The sequence below is a fragment of the Dromaius novaehollandiae genome, chromosome 7 (assembly GCF_036370855.1).
Source record: "Dromaius novaehollandiae isolate bDroNov1 chromosome 7, bDroNov1.hap1, whole genome shotgun sequence".
Lineage (NCBI taxonomy): Eukaryota > Metazoa > Chordata > Aves > Casuariiformes > Dromaiidae > Dromaius > Dromaius novaehollandiae.
In genome coordinates, this window is record NC_088104.1 from 13,456,763 (window position 1) to 13,472,729 (window position 15,967).

The window sequence follows — 15,967 nt, forward strand, 5'->3', positions numbered from 1 at the left end:
GCTTGAGAAGCACAGCAGTGTTGTGGCATCCAGTTGATCGGAGGAAAGGGAACCTGTGGGTGGGCCAGACGTCATTTATTTTCCTGGTGTCAATTATTGCTAAAGAGGTTATTTTAGTTGTATGATTTATTTTGTAGAAATGTAATTATTATGCTAATTATTTCCAAATTTACTGTTTAATTATAATTCTGAGATCTCTACCTTGGTACTTCCAGAGAAGTACAAGCTGTGGGACGTGCTTCTTAATATATTTCCACAACCCAAATTCGTTTGACTAATGTTCCTGGAACTCATAGAGTAACATGCTTTAACAAGAAGGCATAGCTAGCTCCATAAAACAGCTGATCTGCACTGAAATGGCATTTTGCCCAATCTAATTTTGCTGCAAAGAACATATACAACTTAAAAGCAACACAGAAGAAGCTACAAGTTGGATCTTGGCTTCACTACATCATTGCACAATTCCCTTATCCCTCCCTTTTCCTGGGGGAGGAGGGGGAGTAATGGCCATCTAACTCTATTACTACAGGATGTCTGTTGGATACTGTTCCAAGGAAAATTGGAAACACTAATTCTTTTAGGGCTAGTTGTGCAACTGAATTCAGTGGGGCTTTTTTCACTGATTTATGCAGAGGCAGGATGCAGGTTTCCATGCACATCAGCTTCGTCTGCATATTGCTAAGAGGAGTGGGTGGAGTACTAGCTTGCTAGCTGGTACCTGAACCCTGATTTTAGACCTTTGCCTATGTCCACAGCGGATGACCAAGGTTAACAGTTACTGGAGTGACTGCCCTTGGTTCCTTAGTGCCTCTGCTCACCTCATGGTGAGGGAAAGGTTTTTCTCTGTAGTACAATGGAGAGTTCAACATTACGAAAAAACTTGCGACGTGGAAACTTCCAAGTACCCGGTCTTAGCACATGCAGTGCATCTTTGCTGAATAACAGCTATTGGAAAGATGCTGCATGCTACATCGTTCAACTTATGCAGAGGTTGAAGTGGTGATTATGTAAACATAAAGGCTAGACCCGGTGGTTTGAAGCCGCCCAGAAAAGTCACCCAACTTTTTTTCTTTCTTTTTATATTTGTAAAGAGAAAAGTGTTGTGGATGGGAGGTGGAAGAACTGAAATAACACCTGCTGACAGACAAATAGTGGGGCAGTTGTTAGGCTGGTGGAAATTGCTTTTGCTCCATTGATTTGACTGGGACTGTGATGCTGTGTAGCTGGTAAAGATGAGCTTACAAAGCTCAAGAAACTCACTGACTCTCCCCACAACGCCCCCAAAATAGAAAAGAAAATCTGGAGCAGTAAGCATATACCAAGCTCTGCATGACGAGATCAAGGAAATCTTGTCATTGTATTTCATCCTGTTGCAATTACCCCTACTTTATGGCCCCTGTTTTGGTATTGGTGGTATGTGTACAGGAGGAAAGTCTTAGTGCAAATGAAAGTGCTTTTAGAACCGTGCTTTTCATTTTAGCTTGCCAGAAAGGATAGAGAATTCCTTTTAATTTGGAGGGGGGATGTTCGTTTTTAAATCAAGTTTTGCAATTTTGATGATTGTTTATTGAAAATTGAAACATTTGAGCTGTTTATGTGAGTCAGAACTGTTTATACAGCTTGAGCATGCAGCTGTAGGACAGGAATAGTACTGGAACTCCCATACTGTTAAGCGTGGAGATGTTTTGATACATCTGGGAGAATGTAAGCAACTAGGTCAGTGGATTATGACTTAATGATTTGGAGCAAAGACAGAATTTGGAGGAGTAGTGGCAAGTCATTGCTGGAGAAAAAGCAACAAATGGAAAATCTGAATGATGGCTAAGTCTAAAAATACCAATAGTAAAAGCTGAGCAAAGTGTAATATACGAATATGGCACCACGCAATCATGTTTAACACAGCTGGCACTTGGCTTTACCTTGGAAGGAGCAGCTTGTGCGTTTATGTCTTCTGTGGCTGTTTTTGTGATTAACTGTAGCTGTGAGGTGGTGACGGCTCTTGATCTTTCCTGTTGGGACTGGTAAATATTGGTTGAAACACCTGTGGGTGCTTCAGGCTCTTTTTGTCCCTACAAAACCTCCAGTGCATTGGGAGGCTCAGACCCTGACAGCGTAACACATACTGTGTAGGGAGAATATCTTCCAAAGGGAATGTCACTGGCCATCTCTGTGTATTGTCACAGTGAAGAATAGCCAAAAGAGAGCAAAGGCTAAAACTGTGAATAAACTAGGAAGAGAGCCCACGTGGAGAGATTTAACTGCAGTCCTCTTCTTGCATGTGTGAGAGTGTGTGTGTGTGTGTATCTCTACAATTCACTGCTGCCTGGTTTCCCTTCTTGCAAAATACCAACGAATTTCTAGTGCCAGAGAACCTAATAATCTATTTATTAAAATGAGGCAGACAGTAAGTTTGTGTGGGGAAATGTTAAGGCAGTGCACATTGATCATGCTGATTTAGGACTCTACTGCCATCTCAGTGTTTCCGGAGACAAATTCTTTGCAGCTAATTGCATTATAAATTCCGTTAAACCATTTTCATAACGTATTTCCCTGAGATATAAGGCCCTCCATCAGAACCAAAGAGAGCAAAGGAACAGTTGTGGGTTTTTTTCCTAATTAAATGTTACATGAAAGTAAGACAACAGAGAGGAAAAAAAATGCCAATCGTGTTAATTAAATGCTAAGTCTTCTGCAAGGGGCTAGTTTTAAACAGTGTGGGATATGTTGAAACTCATACAGCTTTTCCAGCTGAAAGCCAAAAGAATAGTGTCCTGAGGTTTTTGTCCTCCCATCAAGATGGTCTTGAGCCATCCCAGACCAGGATTATCGATGTCACCAACTATCAGAGGTTTTAACCCTGGCATGTCTTCAATCTTAACTGTCTCAAAAAATGACCCAGACAAGCCCTGGATGCTGGACACCCCCCCCCCCCCCCCCCCCGCCAAGAACATTTTTCAGGGAATGCTCTTACCCTGCAGTTTTTGCTGAGCATCTTTTCCGTGGGTGTCCTTTCAGCACTTGCTCGCACAGAAACCTGCTCCTCACTGCCTTGCTCCACCAGTTTCTCTCTTCAAGTTGACAGTGGCTCTCCCCTGTATGCCAGCGTAGGTATGAGGGTGGCATTCGCTCCCTTGGTATGGGCCGAGAGCCCGGGGAGCGGGGCAGTGGGGAATCAGCCTCTTCCTCCTGCTGTGGAGGTCCGTGGCTTGGGGAATTGTGCTGCCCTTGGCAGGGACGGCTACCTGCACCTGAGCTAGGGACGCCGATAGGGAATGGCAGTCGTCATGTCCAGCAGGCATGAGCAGTTGTGTTTCTTTGCCAGTCAACAGTTCCCCCAAAATACTCAGTCGTAATGTGTAGCGAAGTGTTTTATACCAGGGGATCTCAATCATTTTTACCAGGCTGGGTCAGAAGACACTGAAGCACAGAGAAGTTAATTGAATTTCCCAAGGAAGCATAGCAAGCAGCAGAGAACTGAACCTGACTCCCTTGTTTCCCAGCCTCAAGCACAAAGTAGCAGACTATTGCCTACACTATTTTAATATTTCTTTGGATGGCTAAGAGCAAAGTATGACATTTCTTTTTTGTTTTCTTTTCATTTTGAAGGACACAAATTCTCTTACTTTGGAAGTGTTTGTCATTTTGAGCGTGCCTATACAAATTCTCTCTTCAGCTCCTACAACCAGTATGCCGTGAGCTCATCTTATAGAGCCTAGGCAGGGAAAGATCCCAGTCAGACCAGGAGGAGATTGGTTTTCCTCCTGGTTTCGTGTATGGCCTGTTGCTAAAAAGTTACTCAGATATAGCAATTCCAGTGATCGTTTTATCATAGCTCCTGCATCCCTGATTAGATAAACAGTCCAAGTCTATTGATTAGTTTAATACTTTTCCCTAAAGCATTTTCCTTTACACAGTCTGCAGTTGGGAAGCTATGTTTTTGCCAGGTTACTTTTGCCAGAGGAAAGCTTTTTCTCATAACACATTGCATGAAACTGGGAGTCACAGTTCCCAAGGTAGCTGTAACTGTGAGTCTGCTAACAGAAGAAAGTATTTTCTTTTCTTCTTCCTCCTCTCCCCCTCCCCATGCCGTAAAATTGCTTGATTCAAATGAAATTGGAACATAAATGTACTGCCCATGGTCTTAGCAGTAGCTCTGGTCATTTAAGCAATAACAGTTGGCATGTGGCTAAGCCCCGGTTGTGCCGTACTCATTTGCACAGGGCAAGACCTAACCGTAGCCTTCTAAAAGTTGGACACCCGCTGCCGGCTAGTCGCCTGGCTGCTCCCAGGCTGTAGCGGGGACGGGGCTCTCCCAGAAGGCAGTTTTCATCCACAGCTGCCTTCAGGTGGGAAGGAAGCCTCTCCCTGGGTTACTGATGGAGCCTGAAGTTCAGGTGGCTGAAGTGAGCTGAGTTGAATTTTACCCTTTGTGATTTGCTTTTTTCACTTGAAGAATATAGGAAACCACTTGCCTGGGTGAGCTATGAGTAAAGCTAATGGAGTTGGGTATTTCATGGTTTTGAACATCAGTTAATTAATTTCCATCTCGCCCTGAGCTGGGTAGGGTATGAGCTGCTTGTCTCAAAGGGAAACTCAGGTGAAGGGGTTTCCCCAGAAGCACCGAGTTGTAGCAGAACAACCATCTAGGTCCTAGAACTTGTTACCACTCTAGACCCCTCCGTCTCTCTGCTCCGGACAGGAGAGACACTCGTACCCTCTTTGGAAATGTGCTGTGCACCTATCGTTAGGATTCTGCAATAACACACTGATTCTCAGATCAAAGGCGTCAGTTCTGTGCCTCGCAGCACAGCACCCCTTTAAGGAGTGCATAGGAGAGATTTAGGCCAGAAGTACATGAAAGACATTTAAGCCAAGGGTTATTTGAAAAAAAGAACCCTCATAAATGTTCCTCAAAAATTACAGCCAAATCCATTCAAATCAGGTGATTAGAAAGATGAAGGGTAAAGATTCATACAATTAATGCATCTCCAAATCAGAATTTTATTCTTGTGCGTAGGTAATGGCTGGCATAGCAATGGGTTTTAATCCCGAGGTGGGAGGGGGACATCTGATTGCTGGTGGGAAGAATAATAGTAATTCTTGCATAACACAAAGAAGGGGGGGAGAAGGGAGGGAGAAGAACACCATTTCTTAATTATAATGATAAAAGGGACATTTGTGGTTCTCATTTTTATGTTGTTGTTGACAACACTTGTTACATGGTTGTTAATTTTTTTAAGTCATTTTAGTTTTTCCAAAAGTGACCATGATTTGTTACTTATACTGTAGCTTACAGAAGTGACACACTTAATATCGGGGGGTCCAAACCTGGATATCTACCAATGGAGATGGAGATCAGGTAAATGCACACCTGCTCTTCCAAAGAGAAAAAGCTGCCATTTGGCAACTGGTTTGAGAGGGAGCTGCAGGCTATGTCGAGAACATTTTGGAAGAGATTAGATTGAGCACTAGCATTAATCACCAAGTTTTGCGTAGGCCCAGCATGGTTTTGATGATCAGTCAACATGCCATCTACTAGGAGACTCCGGGTCTCTGGAGAAGGCCCTGGATTCTAGCCCTAGTAATAGCTGAGCACAGATCCACCAAAGGAGACCTGCCAGGAGCTGTGGGTCCCCCCCCTCAGGCAAGCCCCATAGAGGTTACGATGTACCATCTTACTCTCCCAGCCGGAGGGAAGGTGGTGGTGGTGGCAACAGAGACCATGCTGGAGAAGGCAGGTGAGAGGGAGGTATCTGCAGGTAGAAAAGAGTAATTGTGACTCACCATTTCCATATCCATCATTTTCTCTTCTCTTTTACAGACACTTAACAAGAACAACTTGATACCAGATGACAGGACCAACTTCTACCCATTGCAGCAAACCAACGTGTACACGACAACCTATTATCCCAGTACACTGAATAAATATGACTACAGGCCCGAGGCCTCCCCTGGAAGGACCTTTACCAACAGCTGATGATGGACAGACCCCACAGGACTGGATCACTTCCTATATGAAAATTTTTTTAATTGATTTTATGGACCAAATATTGGCCCCCTCTCTAGATGTAAATATTGTACAGTAGGGTCTTTTTTTTTCCTTTGGTTAATTGTATTACTTGTAAACAGCACATCTCCTTACAAGGACAAAGAAAGCATATGGACCATTCTGCAGAGCTTTTGTGGATATTTGGCTGGAGATGGCTCTTACTACTGCATCTGTCTATGGCTGGAAGATCAGCATTTCTGTCCAAAGCCAACACTGTCAAGGAGCTGACTGTGTGCTGTGTTCACCATGCAGCAGAACACAGCTACGTACCGGTGCACTCTAAGAAACACAAGAGGTGGCTTCTTGGAGCAAGAAGTGTCTGTCTGGTGAGGAGCATCCTTCCTGGGCCAGGGTAGCAATGGTGCACAGGATGACACATAGCTCACAAGACAGCCTGAGCAGGACTCCATCATGCCAACAACTTGAAGAACGTTTTTGTTTTTTCTTTTCCTTTTTTTAATTTTTGCTTTTGTTTTTTTTACATTTCTGAAAAAAAAAAAAGTGACTTTCTAGGGCAGTGTTCCCTGTATCTTCAACAGAATCTTTTCTTACTACAGGAAATACTCTCCACAGCCTTCTTTGGTAATATGCAATCCAGTGGATGAAAAACAACACACAAACAAAGTGCATTACCCAAAGAAGCTTTCCAGAATGTTTCCAGTCTTAATTAAAAGAAAATTACACAGGCAGTGAGAAGCTGAGCTAAGTAAATGTTGGAATAATATCAGCGACATGGACTTGGAGTGCCTAACAAAGAAAGATGTTTATTTCACTGGAAAAAATACGTGATGATTGCCGCACAAGAGCCATGGGCTTTTATTTTTCTGACTTCTTTTCTTTCTTTTTTCTGAGACCGTGTTAACTCTTTTTCTTCTAGCTTTGATCCCCACGGTGTCTGCCAGGAAAGACAACTCTAGAGGCCATGCTCTTCTTGTGGGAAGTCACCATGCTTTGGGCTTGTTTTTACTCTCATTTTACTGTTGGTTTTTAAGTTCATTTATTTTCAAAGAGTGAATAATTCTGACTTTGCAGGGGAGAGTATTTTTGTAAGGAATGTTTCCATAGTCTGACATGACCCAGAAAGTCTGCTGCACATTCTTATAGCGTCTTCCAGTCAGTATTCTATGAAATAATAACACAGCTGAGTAATGTGCATTGTTTGCCAATATTTCTTTAATTTTTCCGAACAAAAGCAACCCGACAAACAAATGCTGCTGCAGCTATTGAAGTAAATTGGGGCAGTGGCGTTATTAAACAGTATATCCAACCTTGAAATGTAATTTTGTGTATGTGTGTGACTGTGTCTATAAGAACTGTATTAGTTTGATGCAGAAGCCATGTTGTCTACAACCAGATGTTTGTCTGACATAATTGTTTGGCAAAAAGGAAACTTATCGCTGGTGCTTAATGTACAATTACATCCAATGTGTTAGCAACGTGAGCAAGTTCACCACTGTTATCATTCAGTGTTTCTAAATATTTATAATGAACTCCTGATGCTAAGAATTTTAGACTGTCGCAATACTGAGCATGAGATAAAAGTACACCCCGAAACGCGCATGAGCTCCAAGTGGTCCACAACTTGGATTTGTTGTCCGCATCTTCCTCGAGCAATTGCCATGCCTATGCTTGGTCAGTGACTTAGACGTGTTCCAAACGGTCCCGTTTTTATATTTGTTTTATTTCAGATTTTTTGCTGTAAGCCAACACTCTGCTGGTTTCTCAGTGCTGTTACTTTGCAGTCGCTTGGTTGAAGGTCGAGCTTGGGCTCTGCGCTCAGCTCTTTCCTGTAGGTAACCGGTAGGGACTGAAGAACGGCTGTGTTGCTCGTGACAAGTGTGTTGCTTTTCCCAGGAGGAAAAGCCAGCATGGCTCACTAAGGCCGTGTTATGGTTGCTTGACCAGAAGGCAAGAATAAAGTAACCTCCCATTTTTAAGTTAGTACGTTAGACTTCAGTTTGCAGTGATTGAAGGCTGTAGGGGTATTTGTAATGAAGTGTGGTCATTAGCACTGCCCCAAGGATGCCTTGGCCTCAACGGTGCCCGTCATTTCCAGCAGCTGCTCTTCCAATTTAGCAGGCCGATCCTGGCTCAGTGCTGGCTTCTCCGGGAAAAGAGGAAAGAACGGATGCCCTAGATAGATGTACTCAGACGTGGAGCAGAGGGGTTAGAAGCTGATGCAGGCCTTGAAGCTTTGTGTGACGCAACTTGCTGCAGCTCTTGCAGTAGGCGTAGCGGCACGGTGGTGCGGCGCGAGGCAAACGCACCTGCAGAGCACGAGCCCGCCGGCAGCGGCCACAAACGCCTGCAGGGAGGCTCTTCACAGGCCCCCAAATCCCGTGTGCAGGTTGCTGCCTTTGTGCCTGATGCCGTGAAGGGTTCACACGGGGGAACTGAGCCTCACTGAATTTCCTCATCCCCTGGAGCAACACTGAAAATCCTGGCTTAAAGTAGTTCTCACAAGTATGTAGCCCAGGGGTTGGAAATGACTACATTAGCGTACCTGGCAGGGATTTCCCAGCTTTAATTTAGGTGAGTCAGAAGAAAATGTTGGCTTCCAAGGTCGCTCTAGCCACTGTAAAGTTAAAGAGATCTCTGAGCTTCCTTGCAGAAGATTCCCTGTTGTCGACCCATTCTGCAGTTATCACACACGTGGCAGGATTGCAGCTGCGGTTCGGGGGGGGGGGGGGGGGGATGCAAGCAAGTGAGGCAAACCTCGCAATTATTTTCATTTTCTTTCTTTTTTCTTTTTTTTGCTCCTTAAACATTTTTCCGTTTTCAGCCTCTCTGAATAATGTGATTTAAACTGCTATTTTTTTTTTCCCCCCCAAAGAAAGTCCCATGTAGCAGCTGTAATTATTTAAATGTTGGACTCGCCAAGATGGGTCATTACTGCCATTGTGCTCAAAAGGTGCATGTTTTGCAGGCTGCTGGAGGGCAGATGCTGCGAGAGTGGTGCATGTGGTTATAGTTTCATCAAGACATTCCTTCTTACCAGCCATCCAAATGGATTCAGCCCTTTTCCCTGTAATTGGCAATCACAGAGTCGGCAGCCTCCATTCGAGCAGAAAGTAGAACCCAGGAGGGAGAGCGAGAGAGAAAAAGAGAGAAATCAGGACTCTCATTACTCAATTAATATTTGCGCGAGAGTGCAGGTCTTTAAGGACAATGTGAATGCAATGTGAGGATTGTATTTGTTTTTATGGCCTCTCTAATGTGTGGCAGGTTGATGACACCAAATGGAGTGACACGCTCGCGATGCAGGTAATTCAGCAGCTTGATCATCAGGTCTGTTATCTGCAGTAGATTGAATTGCTCCTGCAGTTGGATGTTAAACTTGCCGAAATTTCCTATTATTCCTAATATCATCTTAAAGTACATTGGAAATGTATTTAGTTCTGGAGCGTTACTTTCCAAAAGAATCATCTTACTATATATATATATATATATATACATGTATATATGGTTTTTTTTTTTCTTTCACTTCTCCGGAAGAGAGGGAGAGCACTGGTCATTACTGGATTGGCCTCGGGGCCTTTGTTCTGCCCAAACCCTTTGGCTAGGAGTCAGGTGTACGTTGTGTCGAATATGACGGAAGTCTTATGGCCAAATATTTAGTGGAAACATCTATAATTAGGCCATTTGTTTTCTTTCCCCACGCAAGTGGCCGCGTTACTCTCTCCAGAAGGGGTGCGGGTATTGCAGAGATATCCCGGCGATGGGCTGTGATTGCCCTCGGGCCGGATCCCACCCGCCAGGATCAACACGTGCCAACCACCGACAGCAAACCCCCAGGGTGAGAGGGGCTGTAGCTCTAAAGCTGTGCTTGAGCGTGGGAGCTGGGGCTGCCCTTAAACGTGTGACATGTGCAGATGCCACAGGAGAAGCATGTGCATTGTGTTACCACCACTGCTCTTAATGCCTTACTTCTAGAGACTGAGCTAGTTGTTTGAAAGCAGCAGGGAGCAGGGATGGAGTCCGCATCTGACGCAGACAGCTTGACACCTCTGGTGTTAATCTGATGTTAAGCCCACCTGAAGAGGAAATCGCAGTCCACTGAGATTGATTTATTCTTTGTACCAAATGTAGTGTGCGGGAGAGTTTTTAAATATATATCTCTATATGTATATATACAGATATATATGTACTTATATATCTGTATATATAAATGTAAATGTAGAGTTTGTGTAACAACTTGCTCTTTCTTGTAATAGTGTATACATCTATCAGTGGATAGATACTGTATTTATTTATAATATATACATACTATATATATATGTACATATACATATATATATATGTATATATATAGCGAAATGCCTGCAGAGGAAGCAGAATAACAATGGTAGTGCTGGTATTCAAATCCCACAGAGACAAACTGAAAAAAAAACCACCCAAACCCTGTGAAAAAACTAGTAGTCTTTCCATTAGATTTGACAAAACACACTTCTGAGCTAAATGCAAAATATTTTTTTAGTTGAAAAGAAAATAATTGATTTTTCTAGTTAGAAATGCTGATTCTCCTCTAAATCATTCTGGTTAAGAATGACTAAGTAAAAGATTCTTGTTGCTGCTTGTATTTTCTGAATAAGCCTCCTGAGTCGCTCATGTGTATCATTTTATTGTTTTTGTAATTATAAGTAGGGAGTAATTGTGCAAATAAAATTAAAATAGCAAGTAGGAATAACAAATATTATACCATTAGAGCAAACCATATCATCTGTTAGAACTGGGAAAAAAAAAATTGTCATCTTCTACTTACTTATATGTTAAAGCATTTAACAGTTGCTTTCTGAGTTATTGTTGGGCATTATAAGGGCCTTACCGTCACCCAATGAGGCTTTAGCACAAAATTTAGGGAGAGCGACCCTGCAAACCCATGGCTTTCCGAGGGGCCCCAAAAGCCACCAGGCTTTAAGTGTCAGTGCCCCAAATCTCCATGGAGATTCCAGTGGTCGTGACTGAGGCTCCACATACATTTCCTGCCCTGTCGCGCCCATGAGATAGCCCGTAAGCAAGGCATGGTGCAGCACCCCTTGGACTTGTCCGGCATAATGAAGAAATACCCAGTAAATTTGATTTGAGGGATTTTTTTTTTTTTTTTTTAACAGATTATTTAATGCCCTTCTGCCCAAAGCTCAGACTCGTACAGGTGCAGCTCCCCTTTAAGCCTGTTAGGAAGAAACTTCAGAAGGCTTCAGGGACAGGCTTGGGGCAGGTGAGCAAATCCACAAATTTTGATGCTGTCCAATCTCTAGAGCTTGCAAACCTGGACAAAAAAGTCTTTAGAGCACAGGTCCTGGTGGGACCTGGTGGGGTTGGCTGGTCTCACCCAATCTGCCTGCAAACTCCTCGTGTGGACCCTTGGGAAATTTTAGTTTCTGTAGCTGTCCAGGCTGGAGGAGCAAAACCAGCAACCCACTCTTGATAGCCACAAATACGAGAGTTCAATGTCCAACACACATTTGGTTCCTGAACTTGCTTTCTTCTCTTCCGCCTCCAGCTTCATCTGCAAATCTGCCCCGCTGTTAGAGATGGTTCAGTGCTACATGAGCAGCGTTGGGCTTTCTGGAATTCCCAATGTAATTTTTTTTTTTTTTTTAATGAATCTGGTCACAGATAATGTTATATAATGTCCTCTTGTAATGCTGAAACCTCTGTGAGCTGGAGCGCTGTGTAACGCGTGTGCCAGGGAGTCAAGCGGAGGTCAGTGTGCATAGGCCATTAATAACTGAAGCAAAATGTTTTTAGTTCCAACATGTCAAAACAATGTAAAAGCCAGCCAGCTGCATGATAGTGTGGTTTACATCCACACGCAGCTCCTTAGATAACATCCGAAAGTGCACATACTTTAAACTGATAGAGTTAATTAGGAACATTCCCATAGAAGAAACGTTAGGGAGGAAGAATAGTACATTAAATGTAAATGATAGGATTTAGTTTGTAATGGAGGTGGGAGAGTGACAGATGCAATACTGGGTTTTGGATAAATGGGAAATTATTACCAGAACACAGAATGCTTGCCCAAAACAGCGAAACCTGGAGAGCATCATTGGACTCTGTTGTGAAGGCACATCACCCTTCCTATGCAATTGAATTGATGGTACTTTAGTATAAAGGTGACCTAGACTGTAATCACTGCCTTTAGACACTGTGAATTTTTTTGGGGGTACTCTGTATTTTTATATATTGTACAATGTAAAGAATAATTCAGAAATAAAACAGAACAACCTGGCATGCCTGTGAATTATTTCCCCGCCGCGAATAATGCAGCATGATGCAGAGCTTCCCGGGAGGTGTGAGGGGACGGGTCAGACGTGACTCAGAGGAGGTTTCTCCTGACCCTGGTTAACGCCCGGGCTGCGAAGGGCCAAGCAAACCTCGCTCAGCCGCTAGTGCAGGGCGGGAGGAGCCTTTCGGTGCGTAGCATTTCTCCCTGCAACCAGGCCACATCCCAGTGCACGAGTTTGGATTGTATTTCTCGTGATCATAGACTATCTGGCTGCGAAATATCGTCACTGGGTATAACGTTAAATTCTGCTACTGCAGTTTAACCCCCTCCAGCGCAAGCCGTTGTTGATGGAGCGGAGCACAGCTGGACACCAAAAGTCTGGTGCATTTGGAAAGAAAAAAAAAAAATCACCTTTCTGAGTAAGGTATCTAATGAGTGAAGAGCAAAGCTCTCGGCAGATTGGGGTGCCACATCCCTGCCCAGCTTTGCGTTTCAGTCCTCACCCCTGCTTTCCAGTTTCTGTCCAGGAGAGCACGTGGCCGATGCTCTCCAAGGACACAACTTCTGGCTGCGTCAGGGAGCTTAGCTGGCTGCAATGAGGCAAAAATGCGCTCGTCTTCTGCGGAGCCTTGCGGACGTACGTGCTCCGCTGCGATGACACCGTATCCCAGAGCCCTCTCAATTGTTACATACTGCTGCGAAAAGTTATAATAAAATGAGGAACACATTTTGATTGAAGGATGATCATAGCCTCTTACTGAAGAATGTTATAGCTTTTCTTGCTTTTATTAATCAAAGTAAAGACCATGGAAAGTGACAGTCGGGAACATTTTAGTTTATGTTCCGATACAGCTCAAGATTTACATTGAAGTTTTATACAGAAAATTACACCATAATGTCGTAAAAAATAGATTGGATTACTAATAACCTGAAACCTGCTACACCTGCATACATAATACTTTAATCCCACTAAATCATAGGCTATCATTTGGGTGTTTTCATGTTCTCAAGTGTGCGTACAGGAATTTCCTTTCAATGCAGGCCATTAAGAAGTAATAGAGAAGTACAAGATCAGTAAAAACAAACCTGTTGTGAATAAGATTGACTTTTTTTTCCCCCCCAATTACTTTGCACTTTGACAGAGGCAGGCCGTTTCTGCATGGTTTGGTTTTGCATGAAGACATTCCCTGCACACAATTAAAGCAAAATTTCACATTGGAACCTATTTCCGATGCCCTTAAAAAAACCCATCTACCACGTCAGTCTTTCTCTAGTCGCAAATTTGATTCATTAACTTAACAGTTTCCCCTATTGCATTTTATTCTCTCACCTTCACCATGCTTCCGACCTGCAATATTTTTTATTATTATTCTTAACTCTGTGAAGTAAAGAGGCAAAACTTTGTTATCTCAGCAGTTCCCCCACCTACCTTTTCTTAAGCCGAAGCTTTGGAAACACGCTGCTTTGCCGTGGGCAGCAGCGGCAGTGGGGCCAAGCGCAGGTGCGCGGGAGCCGGGCAGAGCTTCCCGCGGCACCGCAGCTCCTGCCCTGCCACCCCAGAATGGAAAACCGCCGAAACCAAACACCAGACGAACAATTAGCAACCGCTGCAAAATTAATAAGCAGCTGCACATTAGTCCCAGGGCGTTATTGAGACCGAGTCATGTCAGACCGAGTTAACCCCCCTCACTGAGCTGGCTTCCAGTCTTGCAGCTCACCTGCAGTAAGGAGCCCCCCCGCAGCGTGATTTTTAGCAAGGCTTTCGCTGCCTCCCCCGCGAGCGCCCGGGCGACGCAGCCACCCCGGGGCGAGGTGATTTTGCCTGGGGCGCTGACGCTGCGCCACCGGCCCGTGACCGCCCACGCGGCTGCACGCTCCCTTGCTGCCGCTCTGCCCGGCTGCGCATTCGGATGAGGGTTGTACCGCGGCCGAGGGTTTTAGCATCCTTCCTGTGCTGCGACTGCCCCTACGCTGACCACGTCGTGTCACAAACTCGAGGTCACGCGAGATTGGTTTGCGCTAATTTTAAAGCTATGGAGACCGTACGGAGACTTTGGCCAGCTGCGCGAGAAACGCCGGGATTCGGCTGCTGGCCCCAGCTCCCTGTCGCCTCTGCGCTTGGTATCTCTGAAAAACTGAAGGAACTGAAGCAATTCAAGTATCTAGCAAACATTTAAAGCTCGACCCCCCGCCCCCCAGCCCGGCGCTTCCCATCATTTCCGAACCCCTGGAGCCTGTTTGCTGCCGTCTTGGAAACGCTGGCACCAGCGCCGGGCTGCTCCCTCCAAGCGCGACGAGCAGCGCGCGGAAACGTTCGATATTTCCACAAATTGAAGCATCGGCGGCCACGGCAGAAGCGATTCCCATTTCTGCAGCGCTTAATTTGCCGTCATAAGCAAGCGATGGGTACAAGAGACCAGGCACAGCGCTGATACGCTTTTACTGCTCTGGCAGCAGCCACGTTGCTGTTTTCTGTTTTCTCATTTCTTAGCAACAGCTATTTTGTTCACGCGTTTCTTCCTAGCAGCTCGGCAGAAATCATTTTCCTGATGTACTCCATTTACACGCCGATCGGCGCCAGCGGGCGCCTCGAGCGCGAGCACCTCGCCTGCCGGGCGAAAGCCCCGCAGCCGCTGCCGGTGGCTCCCCCGGGTCTCTCGGTGGTCACGCAGCCGCCGGCACGGCCCGGGCTGCAGCGGGGCTGGCGCGGCAGGGCAGACGGAGGGACGGACCCGTGCCGAGGACAGGTCAGGGAGACCATAGATTAGAACAACAGCAAAGATAAAAGAGAAACTAGGTTAAAAATCCCTTTGAGGAAGGATGAGCACAGAGGGTCGGCTGATGCCCAAAACCACATTAGGGATGTGAGAGGGACCCTGGGCCCCGATCTGTCCATGGGAAGAAATGTCTGTAACACTGCAAAGATAAATACGACCAGGAATTGTATCATTAGAAGAGCCTTAAGCTCCCATATATAGCCTGGAAAGTGGCTGTTACTAAGAATAGTGGGGCCCTGATACTCCACGATCCGAGAGTTGACAGATTTCTGCAGAGCACTAGTGGGACGTGAGGCTATTTTAGAGTTGCCTCAGTGAGTAGTCAGCACGTTATTGAAGAGCTGGTCACAGAAAATAAACATCAAGAGACCCCAGGTTGAGTCCATCTCAATTAAGTGAAGAATAAACACAAGCGAGGTTATTATTAGGGCTCTCATTTCCAAAAGCATGAACTGAAATATTAGTGAAAGTAGCCAGCAAGCCCAACTGGTCTGCAGCACCTGCAGGCTTGAACGCGGATGAGGCAGGATGTGAAATCGGAGTCAAAAATGTTGTAAGGGAGCCAAGAGCCCCCACAAAATGACTAAAGGGACGAAGAAAGCAAGCAGTGTCTCAGGGGCAGGTGGCAAAGGGAAAGACCAAGAGAGACCACTCATCCCCAAAGGATGATTTGTGATTTCTATCCCAATAGAGCCGAGACATCTGTGGAGTCTGTCACTCCTTTTATCCTGTGTGTGCACATATGGTACGAAATGGCCACCAAAGTTGTAATTTATGTAGACAGAAAGAGGTGAAGTGATGGGAAGGAGGTATCACCACCTGGCTGAGACTGGTGAGACAGAGTCTGCGGCGGGGACCTGTTTGTGAGTCCCAACCCCTTGCTGTTTAAGCAGTCGGGTGAGCAAAACC

At 45.0% G+C, this 15,967-nt stretch overlaps 1 protein-coding gene across 4 annotated transcripts in view; it reads left to right on the top strand.

Annotated features, from left to right (window-relative positions):
* SEMA5B (semaphorin 5B) overlaps nt 1–12,284 on the top strand; it is a 273,437-nt gene extending 261,153 nt beyond the window's left edge. For 3 of the 4 annotated variants that reach the window (XM_064514704.1, XM_064514702.1, XM_026118435.2), the window contains one exon: nt 5,822–12,284. In XM_064514704.1, the coding sequence (XP_064370774.1) occupies nt 5,822–5,977 (156 nt within the window). In that variant the 3' untranslated portion in view covers nt 5,978–12,284. Of the gene's footprint in view, nt 1–5,289; nt 5,360–5,821 lie in introns of all 4 variants that reach the window. The other variant, XM_064514705.1, reaches the window with a different exon arrangement.
* Nucleotides 12,285–15,967: the final 3,683 nt, after the last annotated feature.